This window comes from Raphanus sativus, chromosome 3 (assembly GCF_000801105.2).
Source record: "Raphanus sativus cultivar WK10039 chromosome 3, ASM80110v3, whole genome shotgun sequence".
NCBI lineage: Eukaryota > Viridiplantae > Streptophyta > Magnoliopsida > Brassicales > Brassicaceae > Raphanus > Raphanus sativus.
In genome coordinates this window covers 2,032,288-2,049,736 of record NC_079513.1, presented here as the reverse complement: position 1 = coordinate 2,049,736, position 17,449 = coordinate 2,032,288, and the positions used below count along the sequence as shown (strand labels likewise).

Here is a 17,449-nt window from a genome sequence, read left to right as displayed (position 1 = left end):
CGGACAAAAAAGATAATAACAAAAGGGTTACAGAGCAAACAGAGAAAAAAAAAAAAGCTATCCACCGACATCAAGGCATACCGCCAAAATCGAATCGAACAAGAAGGTATCAAGAAGTTCAAGTAACCAAACACCAAACGCTTAAGAACAAAGCCGAGACACAGAGAACCGAAAAAGAGAGAAGAGGAGAGGTAATCTCACCAGAGAGCAGAGATAGAATTGAAATCGAGAAGGGGATTAGGGCGATAATATTCGAAGTCATCAGCTCCAGAGAATGATTATCTTCAAAAGTTAAGGGAGAGAGAGAGAGTTTGAGGTAAAGCCTACGCTAACCCTAAAAGAAACCTTTTCTGGACCGAATCAAAAAGAATTGTACGAGCCACACACTTTTCCACGAAAAAGTTGTCAACGGCTCTGATTTTTTCACACGTGACGAAACCTTCTATTCGCGACCACACACTTTTTATTTGCATTATTATTATAAACCGAACCGCAATTCACGTACTAAACCGGATGACTAAATCCTTTTGGTCTGATTTGGGCTTTTTAATAAATGGGGGCTTCTTACTTAATAAAACTCGATCCGGTCGATCTTTACGCTTGCACCAAATTAAATAACCGGTAACGGTTTTGATCAAAAAAAAAACCGGTAACGGTTTAGGTGCATAACCAAAACACAGAAGCTATTACATACAATAGTTTTTTTCATTTTATCACTTTGGTATGATACCAAAATGTAGTAGAAAGCTCCAACATTTTACGTATCACACCATGTACCTTATTCACATCCTAAACCGGTTTCATTATATCTACAAATCAAGAATTCCTAATCTTCCTTTGTACCTCTTAACTTAATTCAAAGAAGAGCTTGTATTCTTATGTCTCCTCTCCACTGAAACTAGAGGGCAGCTAAACATTAGACCTACAGACATTGGTCTTTAGTTCGGTTTATGGTTTTATTAAATCAGAACTTTTAAACAATTCGAACCGCTCTCGGATTTAGTGGACATAACTACTAACCTGATGGAATGGCCTACATTTGCGACAGAGATTGAGATGTATCAGAGATTATAGAATAACTTCGAAGATGTGAGTTTGTCTCATATTTTTCGGAGTAGAAATGGTCGGAGTAGACGCACTAGAAAAGGAAACAAGGAATAGAAGCTATTTTTTCTTCCATATAGATAAGTTCCGGACAAACGAATGTATTTTTTGGAAGATCGGTTCGTCTGCCACACTTGATCTAGTTTAGATGAATAGCTTAGTAAGAAAAAAACAGAGCATAAAGCTAAGAATCGGATTGGGTTTCAGAAAACCGGAACCTTTAGTGATTCAAACCGTCTCAATCTAATTATTGGCCTAACTGGACAAAGTCGCAACGGCGAATAAAAATGACAAAAAATTCTTGTGAACCGGATTTTAGTAAAACGGAACATCAGAAACATCCGAACCGGCTAAACCTAAATATTGGGCCTCACTCAGTATGGGCCTTATTTGTGACCGAAGAAAAAGACAGAGAGAGAGAGGCGACGACTGTTATTGCTGCAACAGAACCGCCATGGCTTCTTCTACAGCTTCAAGGTTTCTCCGGAAACTACCTCAAACCCTTGTTCGTATCTATCCCACTAGGGTTCTAAGCTCTTCGATTCATAAAACCACCGAGCCATCGCGTTCCTTACGGCGAATAGGATCCAGTCTTCTCCGACACGATTCCATCACTACAAGAAGCTTCTCCTCTCAAGAAGGTCCTGCTCCTATCGATTACAGGTATCTTTTAATCTTTTATCAGGAGATGATGATAAATCCTAATCTCTCTTCCAGCTAAATCTAATCTTCTCTCTCTCGTTTCAGTTCGATTCTGCAGGAGGATGAGTTCCACAGATTAGCCAATGCCACTATCAATCACCTTCTTGAGAAGATTGAGGTATGTAAAGGTAGAGGAGCCTTTAGATTGCAAAAAAGGTTTATACTTTGTTGTCGTTACTTACATGGTTCAGTGTTCTCAGGATTATGGTGATAATGTCCAGATTGATGGTTTCGACATTGATTATGGGGTAAAAGATAGACTCTTGATGCATTTTCGATCTTGTTTCTGTATTTTGAAGTCCTTTTGTTGTTGTTTCCAACAGAATGAAGTTCTCACGCTTAAGCTTGGATCTTTAGGCACGTATGTACTCAATAAGCAAACTCCTAACCGACAAATCTGGATGTCTTCACCTGTCAGGTATATAGATTGTTCTATTTTTTTTTTGCACTGTTGTACTTACTTGAGTTTGTGCTTCCACATCACATTGATATCATCTTAAATTCTTTTCTTTTATTTCATATTGTTTTTGGCACAGTGGCCCGTCTAGATTCGACTGGGACCGTGATGCTAATGCGTGGATTTACCGGAGGACAGAAGCAAAGTTGCATAAACTGTTGGAAGAGGAGTTAGAGAGTCTATGTGGCGAACCAATTCAACTCTCATGAGAACAATATTTGTGAGTTTGTCTAGGAACTTGGAACTGTTATGCCCTTCAATGGTATATCTCTATGAAACATCGAGAGGAATAACCAAACTAGGCACGAAAATAAAAATGTTGTTTCAGTGTGAAAGCGATGTTTGTGATTATACTGTTAACAGTATTGTCTCGTACATACACAGTGTGCATCCTTTCTTCTTGTACACTAAAGCTCTATTCGTTTAACCAGAGCTGAAGAAGCTGCTTTTGCACGTTTTATATCAACATTTTTCAAAGACGATAACTCTCAACGATCACTTGAGCCATTAGCTAGCTGTTTTCTCAATAAGCATATAAGATTTCAACAGATAGAAAGACTAATCAACTTGAGACCTGAATCAGATAGATTATGCAAAAACTTTCATTAGAGTGAGATTTTGGCTTTTGAAGAAGCCATGGAGCATCCCATTAACGGTGACCATATCCTTCAATCTTGTTGTGAAATGCTAGAAGGTGATTCCTAACTAATCCCTTCTTGCTTGACAAAATATGCCACAAGATTAATAAGACAGTGAAGCAAAGAGATCACTGCAGAAGAAGATGTGGGAAGCTATGTGTATAAGTAAATAAACTACCTCTACGGATTAGTTTGCAAAACCACTCCAACGAAAGCTTTTCTCAGACAAATTAACTTGTCTAATTAATGAACACTAGTAGTGACAGTATTTTGAGTTCCATAGGAAAGTTCTGAGGACTCGGTGTTCTATTCGTCACAACGCTCTCTTTTGAGTATGAATGGACGCAACTCACAAACTTAAGTCTCTGGAGCTTATCACCAAAAACCTCTAAAGCTATCAAGCTGCAAAAAGTTCTTTAAAGTGAACTCTTGGAGAAGAAGGCAACTAACCCTAATTTCCTTGAGTCCTAAGCAACTTTCTATACATAAACAGAATCATCAAAGAGACATGTTCTCTTGATTACAATAACTTCTTGTCCAAGTTAAAACAAGAGATATCCACTTGAGACTACAAATGGCGATGGTGTTAGCACTCAAGAGGAATAGCAGGAAACTTCGCAGCATCAAAGCAATAATCATAGATCATATGGTTTGCTCGAACCGAAATAAGCTGATGATTCTGATGAAGGCTCAACTCGGACACAGTTGATTCTGTGTAATAATGAATTAGAAAATAAAGAGAGGACAATTTTTGCAGCTAACATGTTTTCATTGCATTGGATGCAGCTGTACATGTGGCTCTTTTGAGGTCTATGAGTTGTGATCGGTAAAAGTGAGAGTAATATGGAGTAAATAAAACAGTGAAAAATAAAACAGATGGTAGGAGAAAAGAAAAATATGTTGCTTTTGGTGGTAGTTGCAATACAACATTTATGTATTATGTATGTGTGTGTGGTATATCCTAGGACTGGTAAGTTGTGTTTTTCTTTGTCGCCATTAGAGACAGCGAAAAAGTACGGCGTCTTTGGACTTATTGGAGAATTGAAATGGTAATCACGGATTCACGGGCGTTTGTTGAATCAAAGACAAAATGAGACACTGAGGTATGGTGAATCCGAAGATATTTTAAAACACAGTAAACGACAGGTTAAAAACTTTGAAACACAGTAATTTCTCTGTTTTGATAATTGCCTTTTCGGTTAATGAAAGTACGTTTCAGAATGCAGTGTTTCTTGATCCATTGTCTGGTATCAGAGCCTACGATCTAAACTTAACAGAAAAGGACTAGTGAAACAAAGATGAGTGATAAAGAGTTTAGCATACCTAACTAACCCTAAGTTCCTTGACTCCTAAGTAATTTTCTAGAGCTAATTTCTCTAAGAGGAAATTTTGAATCTGTGAAGAAATCTGATAGATAAGGTTTGTTGTATAGAATCGCAAGAGATAAAGAGAGTGAAGCATGCTTTTGAAAACCTCCAAGGATTGATGATGAAGAAGGTAATCTAAAATCTGGGCAAGATGACTTGTGCTTCAAGGCTCTTAACTTCTTGAGATGTTACAATCCAACGCAACAAGGGAAGTTGAAGTAGTCTTTGGTAGTGACTTCAATGTCAAGATCTTGAACCTGATAAATAACATCTAGGGATGATGTTCAATGTAGGCTTTTGGGCTCAATTTGACCATGTAAGATATTTATAGTTATAGTGCGTTGTGAGATATTTTTTTTTTTAGGGCGTTGAGAGTTTGTTTCCACAAATATCGCATTTTCTATTTAAAACCAAAACTAAATTCAACAAAATCAATAGATAATTTGATTATTTATACATAAACAGAATCATCAAGGAGCCACATGTACTCTTGACAACAACAACTTGTTGCCCAAGTTAAACAGAAGATCAACTTTGGACTACAAATGGCGATGGTGTTGGCACTCAAGAGGAGTAACAGGAAACCTCGCAGCATCATAGCAATAGTCATAGATCATATGGTTAGCTCGAACCCAAATAAGCTGATGATTCTGATGAAGGCTAAGCTCAGACACAGTCGGCTCATCCCACCAGAATCTCTGATCTTCTCCACTACACTTGCTTAGGTCAGTTGTTGTCGGAACCTCACAAGCATCAATCTTGAAATCTTTGTAAGAAGCAATGAAAGGAGCGTGAGTCCAATCTGTTTTCACAAGACCTCCTTGTGTAGCCCAATCATCTGCATTCCAAATGGAGCTGTACACTCCCATCGCTTGATCTTTAGCAAATGGGATGCCTTTATCTTCAAGGTTCTTGTGGACACGAATAGGAGTCTCATCCACCATAAACCTGTAATTAAACAAATCATTAAAAGATGGGTCCACAATCTCATCATTGAGCTCAAGTGAGAAAAGACTTACACAACACTGCGTTTACTCCAGAGGATAGAGTAAGTGTGGAACTCAGTGGTGGGATCGAACCAAAGGTTGAGTCTTTGCTCTCTGTTTCCAACTCCGTTCACATAGACGTTTGTTTGGACTATGTAAGGCTCGCCGGTTGTGTTGCCTAGGAACTCGAAATCAAACTCGTTGTGGTTCGAACCTTCTGAAGACATCTGTAAGAAACAAACAAACATGGTAAGATTTCAAGATTTCAGTCCAAGAAACAGAGCAAATATAGGTTATTTTTGTTTGTTCCGTACGTAGAAAGCAGTGACGGTTCCTGCTGAATCACCCTCCACGAGCTTAATCTGGATAGAGACTTTACCGAACAAGTACTTGCTCCTCGACTCGAACCCAGCTCCTGAAACAATGAATCAAACATGAGCTTTTCAGAAACAGAGAAAACAGAGCAGAGGAGAACAAAACAGAGGAAACAGAACAGAGGGAAGAAAGGGTTTGCTTTTGATTACGTACCAGAGAAATTGTCAAGCTTGAGTTTCGTGACTTCTCCATCGTTGACACAATGATCCATTGCCCAGCTTGAACGGTAAAGATCCTCGAACTTAGCTCCTGGAGCTGCTTCACCACAGGAAATCACACACACCATCATCAACATACACATGAACCAACCCATACCCACCATTTTGTTTTTTTATTTGACTCTCTTTTTTTACTCTACAGTCTCACACACTAGACTCAGTGGAGGATACGAGTGAGAGAGGAGGACATTTATAGAGGGGAGGGAGTGTGAGTGAGCTGACATACAGTGGAGAGAGATGCCACGTTGGATTCGACGTGTGAATTCAGGACAATAATAAGTAGACAAAAACACCCATCTTCGTAAAAGATTAGATCACTCAAAACAAGAGAAGAGAGTTTGGGAAATGAAGCCGTTGCTGTGAGGGCATCACTCCAGTGGGGCTCCACTTTGTACTACACTCAGGACAAGAATTTATGCTTCTCTGTCTACAAAAACCCTCTCTTTGATGAATAGAAATACAGAGACTTTATTGGTTTTAGAGAGAGAGAGAGATAATAAGTGAATATAATTGATTCTGAGTGTAATAATGAAAGAAAGAAAAGAAAGAAAGAGTAGGACCATTTTTACAGCTAACATGTTTTCATTGCATTGCGTTGGATTGGATCCAGCTGTGCATTTGGCTCTTTTGAGGTCATATCTAGATCTTTTTCCATGCATAAAAGAAAGGAATTGATTGGTATACAGTCTTTTATTTGCTCTCTCTCTCTCTCTCTCTCTCTCTCTCTCTCTCTCTCTCTCTCTCCTCGCTTTATGGGAGAATTCAAAATTTTGTTTTTGTGTTGCAGACATGGATTAGATTATGGCAGGGTGTGATGTCATTTTATGAATAGAAAAGAAAAAAATACTTTCTTACCTGGTTTGGTAGTTGTGTAAGACATTGTCAAGTTGGGTGTAAATGTGTAAATGTGTAATGGTATAAACAACATTTATGTATGTATATGTGTGTGTGGTATATCCGGGGACTAAGTTGTTTTTTTTATTTGTCGCCATTAGGACAATGAAAACAACGGCGTTTTTTAGACCCCATTGAAAATTGAAATGAAATTCACGGGCGATTCTTGAATCAAAACAAAACGAGAACTTATGGTGAATCCGAAGATGTTGTAAAATCACACCAAACGATTGGTTGAAAATTTTGAAAAGATATTTATAAAAATCAAATCATCAGACTCAATGTTATCCCACTTATCACACCAAGTTTTGTTCTGTCGAGCAAGTGGAGTTACTTGATCACGCGCGTGGGTGCACCGAGAGGCTTGGTTCTTTGAGCCAATGGCTCTTTAACTCAGACTCATGCCTTTTAACTGTGCAAGTAAGTTGGTAAAGTTTAACTTTTCTCGTCATCATTCATCATCATCACCGATGGTACTAATTAATATACTACATTTTCCTCTGTCAGTAAATCATGATGAGATGACGCAACAACCAAATGCCTCTTCATGACACGTTTCCTTTCTTACTCTTTAACCAGGGGCGGACCCACTGCATAAGGGATGTGCATGTGCCCCACCCTAATTTTTTTTCCATTATAACCAGTGCTATTAATTTTAATCAACTACACCTATACTGATCTTTGAGATATAAAAAGTAGCTTTGTGCCACATATACCAAAACTCATCTTGGATCCGCTCTTGTCTTTAACCGACTGTAACCCCTTCCAGGGCTTTAAACTCAAGCTTCACTGTTTGGTTTCTGGTTTGATTTCCTTTCAATTGTTTTGATTTTTTTGTATATTTTTGTAGAAATATAAGGGTTCGGTCATTTTTACTATTAGAGACATAAGGACTGTTTATATTTATAAAGTTCAAATTTATTTCGGTTTGGTTTGTGGTTCGATTCAGATAACTATGTTAGGAATCAGCTAATAAACCGATATAATTTTAGTTCTATTTTTTTATCCAAAAAAACTTTAGTTCTATTTTGGCTCTGGTTTTTCAAGATAATTTGGATAAAAACAGGTTTTAAATTAAATATCAGGTAATTTGGATAAAGTTGGATATTTTGGATAATACTATTCATATAATTTAGTTCATTTGGGTAATTCATATAATTTTAAATATTTTAGATACAAAATATTTGAGTAATTCAAAAATTTCAAGTAGTTCTATTTATAAATAAAAAATTTAGAATATTTGATAATTTTTAAACTAAATATAATTAATATTTTAATTATATAATTATATTTAAGATATTTAGATATATTTTTAGTTATCATTTCAGTTCTTGTTTAGTTTGAGTTTTCTTTTTTAGTTTCACAAATATAGAAACTACTCAAATATATGTGAATATCGGTTAGATTTCAAATTTATAAATTTAGTTTTCTTGATTTGGTTCCAATTCAGTTTTTGATTTTTGTTTATGTGTTTTTGGCATACTTAAGAATATTTTCATTGTTTATTATTCAACATAGCTATTTAATAAAGAACCTTATTTAATAAATATAATATTTATGTTTTATTTTAGTTAAATTAATAATTAAACTCACTACAAGAAAATAGCTCTATTGCAACAGAAAAATTGCAACACCCGTTTTCGTTATTAATTTGCTATGATTATTGCAATATTTTTGCAATAATGAATATTTGTTACGATTTTCTTACAAATTTATTGCAAAATAACAACTAAAACTAACGTTGCATGTTTTCGTTAGTAAATTGCAACTTCTTGCAACATAAACAAATATATTGCAAGTTTCGCAAGAAACTTTCAACGCTTTTGAATCGTTGCTAATTTGCAAAAAAAAAATATATATATACGTGGGAAAATATGTGACTAATTATATTTTTTTATTATATGTTCTTTAATAGAAAAAGTTAAAAAAAAATTATGTTAAGTACAAAAATATAAAATATAATTTTATATTATATATTTAAACATGTACACTTTTTTCTGAAGTTTCAGATTCTTGATATTTAGTAAATAGTTTTATTTTATGAATTTTTTTTTCAGTCTAGTATGGTTTGGTTTACTTATGACAATTCAAAATTTAACACTTTTAAACGTTTAATGAGTCACCTTTAAGAGCACACTAGATTTTGATCCGCGCTTTCAAAGCGCGGGTTTATATTTGGTGAAAATTTTATATAATCACATTTATATAATACGTCTTGTATATGCATTTATATAACCCGTCTCATATATGTGTTTTATATCCGGGTTTATGTTCGGTTAAAACTATATTGTACATGTATTTTTAGGTTTTTAATTTTGAATTAGATATTTTAAATATAAATCAATATAACAGTTTTATAGTTTTGATCGGTGTTTTGAAACCCGACTCGGACCTGCGGTTGAACGAATTACCGGTTTGTAACCCGGTATTTTTAATATTGTGATTTTTTCTAATGATAAGACAAATTCGGTGATCATAAGTTGGAAATTTGTTTAAAATATATTTATATTTTTCAAAATCGTTCTAAATGATAATGATTGTTGTCAAAATTAATAATTTTAGAATTAGAAAACCGGTGGTTAATAACAGTATCCATGGAAATAATCGATGCAGTATCAAACAAAGAAATAATCGCAGGCCGAAATTAAATTAGGAAACCGGTGATTAATGACAAATCAAAAAATAATTAAGAAGAAATTGGCGTAGAATGTCCAGAATATCCTTAATGAATACAAAGGAAAGGTTCTTCGGTAAGGGTAAAAAGAGTAAAAATCCAAAACATGCTTGTACTTTAATAGTATAGATGCTCTCTGCCACAGAGACCTTTCCTTGTTAAATCTCAGAGTTTATACATTTTTTCCTACATCTCTAATGGAACGGGAGATTAGTAGTGGAATTTAATTAAATTTATTTCATTAGAAACTGGATCCAAAATGATGAACATAAACATTGGGCCTGATTTAACATTTAAGGCCCGTGAAAAAATGATTTTCTTTGTTTTCTATCGGCAACAGCTCTTGACCAGAGAAAAAAAACAAAAGAAGACGGCGATGGCTATTGGGAGACGATTTTTAGAACCACCACGGAGCTCCGGCGATAGCAGTTCAAGCTTGGATGGTGCTCTCGGACTTCAATTGGTCTTCGATCTGCAGCAGGGAAGACGAACTGACAACACATCTGAGCTTTCGTGATGGGTTCTTCTTCGGAATTCTTCTTCTCTTCTTCCTCCTCGGGCTTATACTGTTCACAGAAGAGGACGACATGCATGTACAGAGGTCATATGCTTTCCTTGTTTCTTCACCTGAAAAAAAAAGAGAGAAAGAGTGGCGGTGGCTGTCGGGAGGAGATCTTCACGGCCAAACCAGATGGAGGTCCGGCGTAGCAGTTCAAGCTTCGATGGTGCTCTCAGGCTTCCCCTGTTCTTCAATCTGTAGCAGAGAAGCTAAACCACAACATATCCGAGCAAGTACAAGAAAGGGTTAAGACATGTGCTGTGGTTAACACCTGACTTCCCTCTTAAGACAGAAGAGCGCTTCTTCCGCTGCTTGATAATAGGGTCAAAGCCGTGTACTCATCACTTTTACTAAGTTTGAAGAGCTACAACCATCCGAGGAATTCTCAACGCCTCCTACTAGCCCGGTTTCTCACGATGCAAAGTCATCAGATAGTAAGGCGTCATGGGTGTCTTGGATGAAAGGTACTCGTGGTGGTGTCCAATCAAGTGATGTCGACAGTAACATATCAGAGGTAACTATTTTCTATCTGTGAACTCTGTGCTTGAATTGGCCAATACGGCTGTAGCTAGATCAATTCAGAAGCTTTCCTTGTTGTTACTTGAGAGTGACTGCGTTTACTGGTTTTCTTATAGTTTTTTATTCTCTTTTCAAGCCTGTATTTGCTCTATTTTAACTGATTTTCAGTAGATGACTTTGCTTAATTGTTTTAACGGTTTGGACTTTGCAATTTTAAATTCAGCTTTGGTTGTTTTAACGAAATAAATACATAGTTTGTAATTGTTTTTACTTTTTAGTCAAATGTTCCCTCTTTATATTTCATTTGCCGCTCCACTTTAGTTTGTTTAGAGAATATTGTGCTAAAAAGATATGGAATATCCAATATCGAGAGGTTTAGATTTTATTGTTTTCTTATGTATATATATACAGCTTATACGGTGTCTTCAACAATCAAGTAAATTCAGCATCGTTCTTTGAAAGCAACTCATCTCCAGATGGCGAATGAGGGTCAAAATCATGGAGCCGCCCAACCTATGAATGTCTTAGGTGTTCTTAATCCTTCCAGAGTCAATGGATCATTGTGGTAAAAAAGAAACACATATTTTTTTTTATATGAACCTCACGTTAAGTTTGAGTTGCGTCATATTTTTTTTTTTTACAGGTTCAAACGTGATTCCGTAATCACTAGTGAGATAAGAACAATCATCCGATCTGATTTTCCTGGCCCGTATCGGAACTGGTCAACTACACCGCAACATGTAAAAGAGCGATGGTGGTTCACATTTAAGGTACATCACAAAACATTACATGTACACTTGTATTATGTTTCCAGTGGAACAGAAATACTAATGCCATATCGCAAGTTTTATGTATAGGGCTCTTACTTTTTTTAAATATATTTTCAGAGCAAATTCTTTTGGAATCACTTGATTGAATCAGAGGTGCGAAAGATGTTTTGCAAATGTGCTGCAACTAAACTGATTGATATGATCAGCCGAGTAAAAGAAAGAGGTAAGCAGCCATATTGGATCCTTGATGATTACTACAAAGATTTGGTTGCCTATTGGGGAACAGATAAAGCTAAAGAAAGAAGTAAAAAGGCTTCTAAGAGTAGAATGTCTGATCGAAACGGGCTAGGTCCTCATAAGCACCGAGCTGGCTCACGTTCATATGCTAGGGTTGCAGATATTTTGGTAAGAAGCATTGTTTTCATAGTACTACTTAAAATGTTATTTGTTATTTTCTAACATTTCTATTTTGTAGAAAGAAAAGAATGGAGATGCCTCCTACATTGATGTGCTGCGTGAGACACACAAGAAACCAGATGGGTCCTTTGTGGATGAAAGGGCAAGGCTAATTAGTGAAGGATTTGAAAAAGATGTAGCTGATCATATGCTTGAAGATGATATCCTTTCAACAGAAGAACTAACTGCAGAGCAAAAGAACCAAATGTATCTGAAGGTATGCAATAGTTTTAAAAATCTTTTTGTTTTCCTTGATTTCTTCATAGTTTTTTTGTCTTACATATATTATATTATACAGTTGGTTGATTCAGCACAAGGACGTGTGTTTGGTCTTGGAGCTCTCCTTGGTGAACTTTCACTCAATGCTAAAATGCCAGTCACAGTTGAAAGTCACTTGGAAAATGATGAGTTCAAGAAAAAGGTAGAAGACATTTCTCAAGAAAATGAAGATATCAAAGAAAGGCTGAGCAAACTTGAAGGGTTGGAGAAAATGATTGCTATCCTTTGTCCAGCTATTTTATCCATGGGTGGCAACAACCAAGTTTAAACTAGCTCTTTTGTTATTTTTCTAAGGTTTTAGTAGTTTTTCTAGTTTTAAATTATTGCTGGTTTTTCTATTAATGCGTTGTTGAATTTTTTTCAGTATTTTATTTTATTTAATAAAATTGGTCTTTTGACTTTTGTTTATTATAAAATAAATATGACGTACAAAAAACCAATCTAATATTTCTTATAACAGAATACTAAAAAAAAAAAATTATGCAGCAGAGTTGGTATCTACTAATTTATTTAAAAAAATAATTTTTATTTCTGAATTATCGTAAAAAAATTTGCACCAGATGTATTATTTAAAAGTAATTATAGAAAAATTTGCAACAACATTTGCTATATCTTTTATGAAGCAAATTTTGTAACAATTTTAAATTGCAGCCATTTAAATTGTACCAAAAAAAAAATTTATATTTATTTTGTTACATTAATATTATTAAATTTAAAAAAACAAATGCAAATTTGCAATGTTGTTTGCTACATATTTTACGTAGCAATGACTTGCCACTATATATGGTTACAAAATAAGTTGTAAATATACAACAAAATTGCTATAAAAAATTGTTGCAATAATATGACATATATTGCAACATTTTAATTTGTTGTTAATTTTGCTACGTATATGCAACAAACACGAATTTGCAACATTCAAACAGCAAGAACTCAAAATTTGTCACAATTTTATTGCAATTTCATATTTGCAACAATATATGAGCATATTGCAACAATATATCAATATTGCAAAATGACTATTTTCTTGTAGTGACTGAACCGATAATAAAGTTACATGAGTCAAAAGAGTATATATCTCATCCTGTTAGATTCGGATTATAATATGGGCTTCCAACTTAAAACTAATTGGTAATTAGTGGAGTGGCACTAACCCTTTATATATTATTTAATGTCTCTTATAATTCCCGATGTGAGATATAATATTCCTAATACCCTTCCTCGAAATGATGTCTCTTATCGGCCAGAAATCTCAGAAGTTTAAGACAGTTATACTCGGTCGAGCGAGTTAATTACGACCTATAAACCCGGTCGGATAGATTAATATTAATTAGGGGTTTAGGATATTTTAGGATCTGGGTTCTGATACCATGTTAGATTCGGGTTTATTATGGACTTCCAACTTAAAACCCATTGATAATTAGTGCAGTGATCCTAACCCTTTATATATTATTTAATGTCCCTTATAATTCCCGATGTTGGATATAATATCTCTAATACATTCTTTTTGAGATCATAACACTTTCTTTATTTTTACATTCTTTCTTTTTTTTCTATTTTTATTATTTCCTCCATATTGAAATGTAAAATGTTCTGGATGAATTTTTTTCATATAAATTAAATTAAACAAACCAATTATAAAATAAACCACGATATATAATTGGTTGTATAGTTTTTAATAAAGTAAAAAACTACATAAATCATTGAAAATATCTTATATTTTGAAACATCAAAAATTCTTTTAAACATCTTATAATTAGAAATAGAGGAAATCATATTTTTGGTCAAAGACTCGCGTACAGAATCTTACAAATAAAAATCTCTAATGCCTGTTTTTTAGCCGATTGCTCTTAATCTCAGACTCATGTAACTGTGTCAGTACATTTTTAAAGTTTTAAGAATTTTACCAACACCATCGATGTATTGTACCACTCCATCATGATAATCATGACCATCCTTCATCAGTAACCCATGATGAGATGACGCCAAATTACAAAAAGAGTAAAGGGGCCATTTCATTACATGTCTATTTTCTTCATTAGCCTCTTACTCTTTTAAGGCTTTTAACCCAAAATTAACAAAGAGCCTAATGAGCATAGTAACCACAATTTAACAACATCCACTCTTTTGGATTTATACAAGCATCTTAAAGCGCCTCCATTCCTCCTGGTTTCTTCATCCACAAAGAGAAAAATCATTAGTATTCAACTAGAATGAACCAAGATTTACTTTCTTGATTTTGATTACATGTTAAGAAACTTTGCATGGCCATATCCACGGCGATATACCCTTTTTTAGAAAAGAATACTCATTTTGTTATACAAAAACTAACATCTTAATGAAACAAATAAAAATCTCAAAACTATTATGGCTGTGATTGGTTAGTGCCAACAAAAAGTAGAGTAAAAGGGATATGGGCCCATTAAACTAGAGTAAACTTTTTCGTTGCTTTTATGGAGTGAAAATATTATCACTGGAAAAAAAAAACATGTGATAACAAAAAAATGTTTACTCCAAATGTGATGGGTCCAGAGTAAAAAGTTTTACTCCAAATCGATAACAAATATGTGAGACAAGAGGTTCCAATAGAGATTTTTATAAACATAACAAATATCTAATCTTACTAAGTTGAATTCAAAATATCTCCACCTTGGCAACTGTTGCCATGCCTAGTGTTGCTCGTTGAATGGCGTGTCTTTACGCTTCTCTATTATGGATACATATAAGCTGGTATAACTGCTTGCACATTCTGCACAAATCGCCTCAGCATCCAGATTAGCCAACTAGGAAGTTTCTAACTATAAAAATGTCATAAGCTATGTTGTTGTCGCGAAAGACAGAAGCATGCCCTAACCATAGTCATTCAGATCATCAAAAACATCCCTCCAAGCTTTGTTGGTATCTCAAACAATTTAAGTTTTTTTTTTTTCTAGAGTTTTCAAACCATCTGGGAAAAGAACTTATCACCGTTATCAACTTAACCAAACCTTGAGACTATGAAACTATCCCTACACTACACATGAGTCTAATAACTAAATTCTTTAGTTCCAGTCTTCCGAGCATGCAAGATCTCACAAAACAACTAAAAGGGTACTAAATTAACTGCAGACCTTTGATGTAAAAGTAATATGACCATGTGTTGAACCGAGGGTGGAAGGAAGGGTTGAATTTCTCAGAGGCTAGCTTGTGAACCTACAGAAAGATATGAGAAACTCCATAATCACAAAGTTAATCACATACAAAACTCGGTTAAGTTATTTCCACATTGCCATTATCAGAAGACGCCTCATTTATTTATCAACTCTACAGAAACCTAAACTCTGATCCTGTTCCTTATGATACAAGTAACCATTAAAACCTGGAATCTCTTTATTACTTGGAGAGTAAGCGAGTCAGAGAAGAAGTATCAAAAGACAGGAGAAGTACAAGTGAAGTGTTGACAAACAAGAGCCACTACTTTCTCAGAGTTTTTCTTTCTCTTCGCCATCTCAGCTACATTACTATTATACTCTTCCCAAACCTTGTCTCATCACAACTTGAAGGATCTATTTGAATCACTAGCTCAGCAAAAGCACCCCAAAATATCACAAATTTATTGTCCGTTGATCTGAAAAATGGGAACCAGTTTAAGCTTCTTACCGTTTTATTAAGAGCATATACTGACTGTGCTGCGGAAAACATGTTGTTGAGCTCTAGAGAAGACTTACAACCAAGCAATATAACTTGTTTGACAGAAAAGAGATCATATCTGTGGGCAACACATCAAGAGCACCACCACAGCTAGAGATGGCAATTGGGCTCTCCCATCCCATCCCGTCCCGAACCACTGCGGGTTCGGTTTCTGGCGGTACACGGCGGGCCTGTCCCGCGCGGGATGCGGTCCTCAAACTAGCTGCCCATTCCTGTACCGCGAAATATCTAGGTCTTCGCGGGCCGTCCCGCAGGACATTGAATATTACATTGCTTGTTTCTACATGCACAAACAAACATAGACAATAATTGAGTTTGAGCTTACACATGATCGAGCATAATCTTACAAGATCAATACGTTAAACTTATACAAAACAAATATTTTTATTATCATTTATGATGGCTTGAAGAAGCTCCACCAGCGCAGATCAGAGATGTTTGAGAGACCGGAAGCATCATCGACCCTGAAACCACCATCAACGGAGCTCCATAATGTCTCATTCTCTCTCTCTCTCTCTCTCTCTCTCTCTCTCTCTCTCTCTCTCTCTCTCTCAGAAAGCTTCAAAATCCCGCGGTTAACCCATCCCGCTTTGAGCCCATCCCACTTTGAACCCGTCCCGCTTTGAACCTGTCCCGCGAGCTGGGTTTTAAATAGCGTGTTGCGAACAATGGCGATGAGGTGCTCGACTCTCGCCAAGCGCCATGGCGAGGCAAGTCGATCGCCATGTGTAACACACATGCACAACCGTAATTATATATATTTCTAACTTTGAAGCTGTGTTAACCAATTTATAAACACAGTAGAGAGAAACCAAAACATTAATTCCATTGATACCTTAAAAGCTTAAAGCTAAAACACCAATCCAAAAGTACTAAAATCTAAAATAACAGAACTAGAAAACCTAAAACTCTAAAATTTTCGATCCAGAGTTTTTGATACATAAGAAGATATAGTATACGAGAACAGAGATTTAACAGTAAAAGGAAAAAGCTGATGAAGAACTTAGGAGTTGTATAACTATAATACAGAAGACTGGATTAGGGTTGTCTATAGATTATATTAGACAGCAGAGCTTACATAGTAAACTAAGTTGGGTTAGTATCAAAATATGTACAAACCAAGTTGGTTTGAGAAGAATCAGTGATGCGTCGCTTCTAACGACTTATAAATAATAGTAAAGCGCTTAATAGCGAGCGCCATGTGTGCCTCGCCTGGCCTTTAGGTGTTAATGCAGTGTACACACCGCTACACTTCGCCACGCGCCATGGCGAGGGAGGCGTTCGCTTTTTAAAACCAAGTCCGCGAGACCCACAATTTTGCGGGTTTATCAAATGTAGGCCCAATCCCCCCCCGCAGCAAGTCTTTACGGGCCAGACCCGCGGTCCAGGTCCTTGATTGCCATCCCTAACCACAGCCATCACTCTTAACCTCAACTCGAAGACTGCCTGTGAAAACAACAACAGCAAAGGGACACAATAATCTTTAGTTTAAAGAGCATCAGTGCATAACAACGAATAGAAAATGGAGTTAGTTGTTTGTTTGTTTGTTTAATTAATATCAGAAACAGAGTTTCCTGATTGCATGTGTGCACCGCACCATCATGATCTTTTCCTTGAGCATTGAACTAGGCTCTTCCTTGGTCGAGAGAGAACTCATAGCCATAATTAAGCTAGCAAGGATTTCACTTACTTGGGTCTCTTGAAGTTTAATGGCCCATTTAAGTTTAATAGCCCATCTAGAATTCTATAAGCAATCGAGCC

The 17,449-nt window shown here is 35.7% G+C and overlaps 2 protein-coding genes and 1 pseudogene across 2 annotated transcripts; 1 reads left to right on the top strand and 2 right to left on the bottom strand.

Moving 5' to 3' along the window:
- Nucleotides 1–4,752, bottom strand: part of LOC130509793 (putative F-box/FBD/LRR-repeat protein At4g03220) — a 46,600-nt pseudogene extending 41,848 nt beyond the window's left edge.
- LOC108845948 (frataxin, mitochondrial-like) lies at nt 1,494–2,723 on the top strand. The gene is made up of 5 exons (XM_018619153.2): nt 1,494–1,767; nt 1,852–1,924; nt 2,007–2,054; nt 2,130–2,224; nt 2,343–2,723. The coding sequence occupies exons 1-5, from the start codon at nt 1,559–1,561 to the stop codon at nt 2,470–2,472; spliced, it is 555 nt and encodes a 184-aa protein (XP_018474655.1). The 5' UTR covers nt 1,494–1,558; the 3' UTR covers nt 2,473–2,723.
- LOC108844023 (xyloglucan endotransglucosylase/hydrolase protein 9-like) lies at nt 4,686–6,016 on the bottom strand. The gene is made up of 4 exons (XM_018617219.2): nt 5,783–6,016; nt 5,569–5,669; nt 5,288–5,481; nt 4,686–5,216 (listed from the first exon to the last, which is right to left on the bottom strand). Exons 1-4 carry the CDS (start codon nt 5,949–5,951, stop codon nt 4,808–4,810), a joined length of 873 nt encoding a protein of 290 aa, XP_018472721.1. The 5' UTR covers nt 5,952–6,016; the 3' UTR covers nt 4,686–4,807.
- Between the last annotated feature and the right edge of the window lie 11,433 nt (nt 6,017–17,449).

What these genes read in the sequence shown, in the direction of transcription:
- LOC108844023 (XM_018617219.2), bottom strand. Translation starts at nt 5,951, where the DNA reads ATGGTGGGTATGGGTTGGTTCATGTGTATGTTGATGATGGTGTGTGTG. An exon ending in GAACCGTCACTGCTTTCTAC is followed by an intron (nt 5,482 to 5,568) that starts GTACGGAACAAA and finishes TGTTTCTTACAG; the next exon opens with ATGTCTTCAGAAGGTTCGAA. An exon ending in TGGAGTAAACGCAGTGTTGT is followed by an intron (nt 5,217 to 5,287) that starts GTAAGTCTTTTC and finishes GTTTAATTACAG; the next exon opens with GTTTATGGTGGATGAGACTC.
- LOC108845948 (XM_018619153.2), top strand. Translation starts at nt 1,559, where the DNA reads ATGGCTTCTTCTACAGCTTCAAGGTTTCTCCGGAAACTACCTCAAACC. An exon ending in ACCTTCTTGAGAAGATTGAG is followed by an intron (nt 1,925 to 2,006) that starts GTATGTAAAGGT and finishes CAGTGTTCTCAG; the next exon opens with GATTATGGTGATAATGTCCA. An exon ending in GTTTCGACATTGATTATGGG is followed by an intron (nt 2,055 to 2,129) that starts GTAAAAGATAGA and finishes TGTTTCCAACAG; the next exon opens with AATGAAGTTCTCACGCTTAA.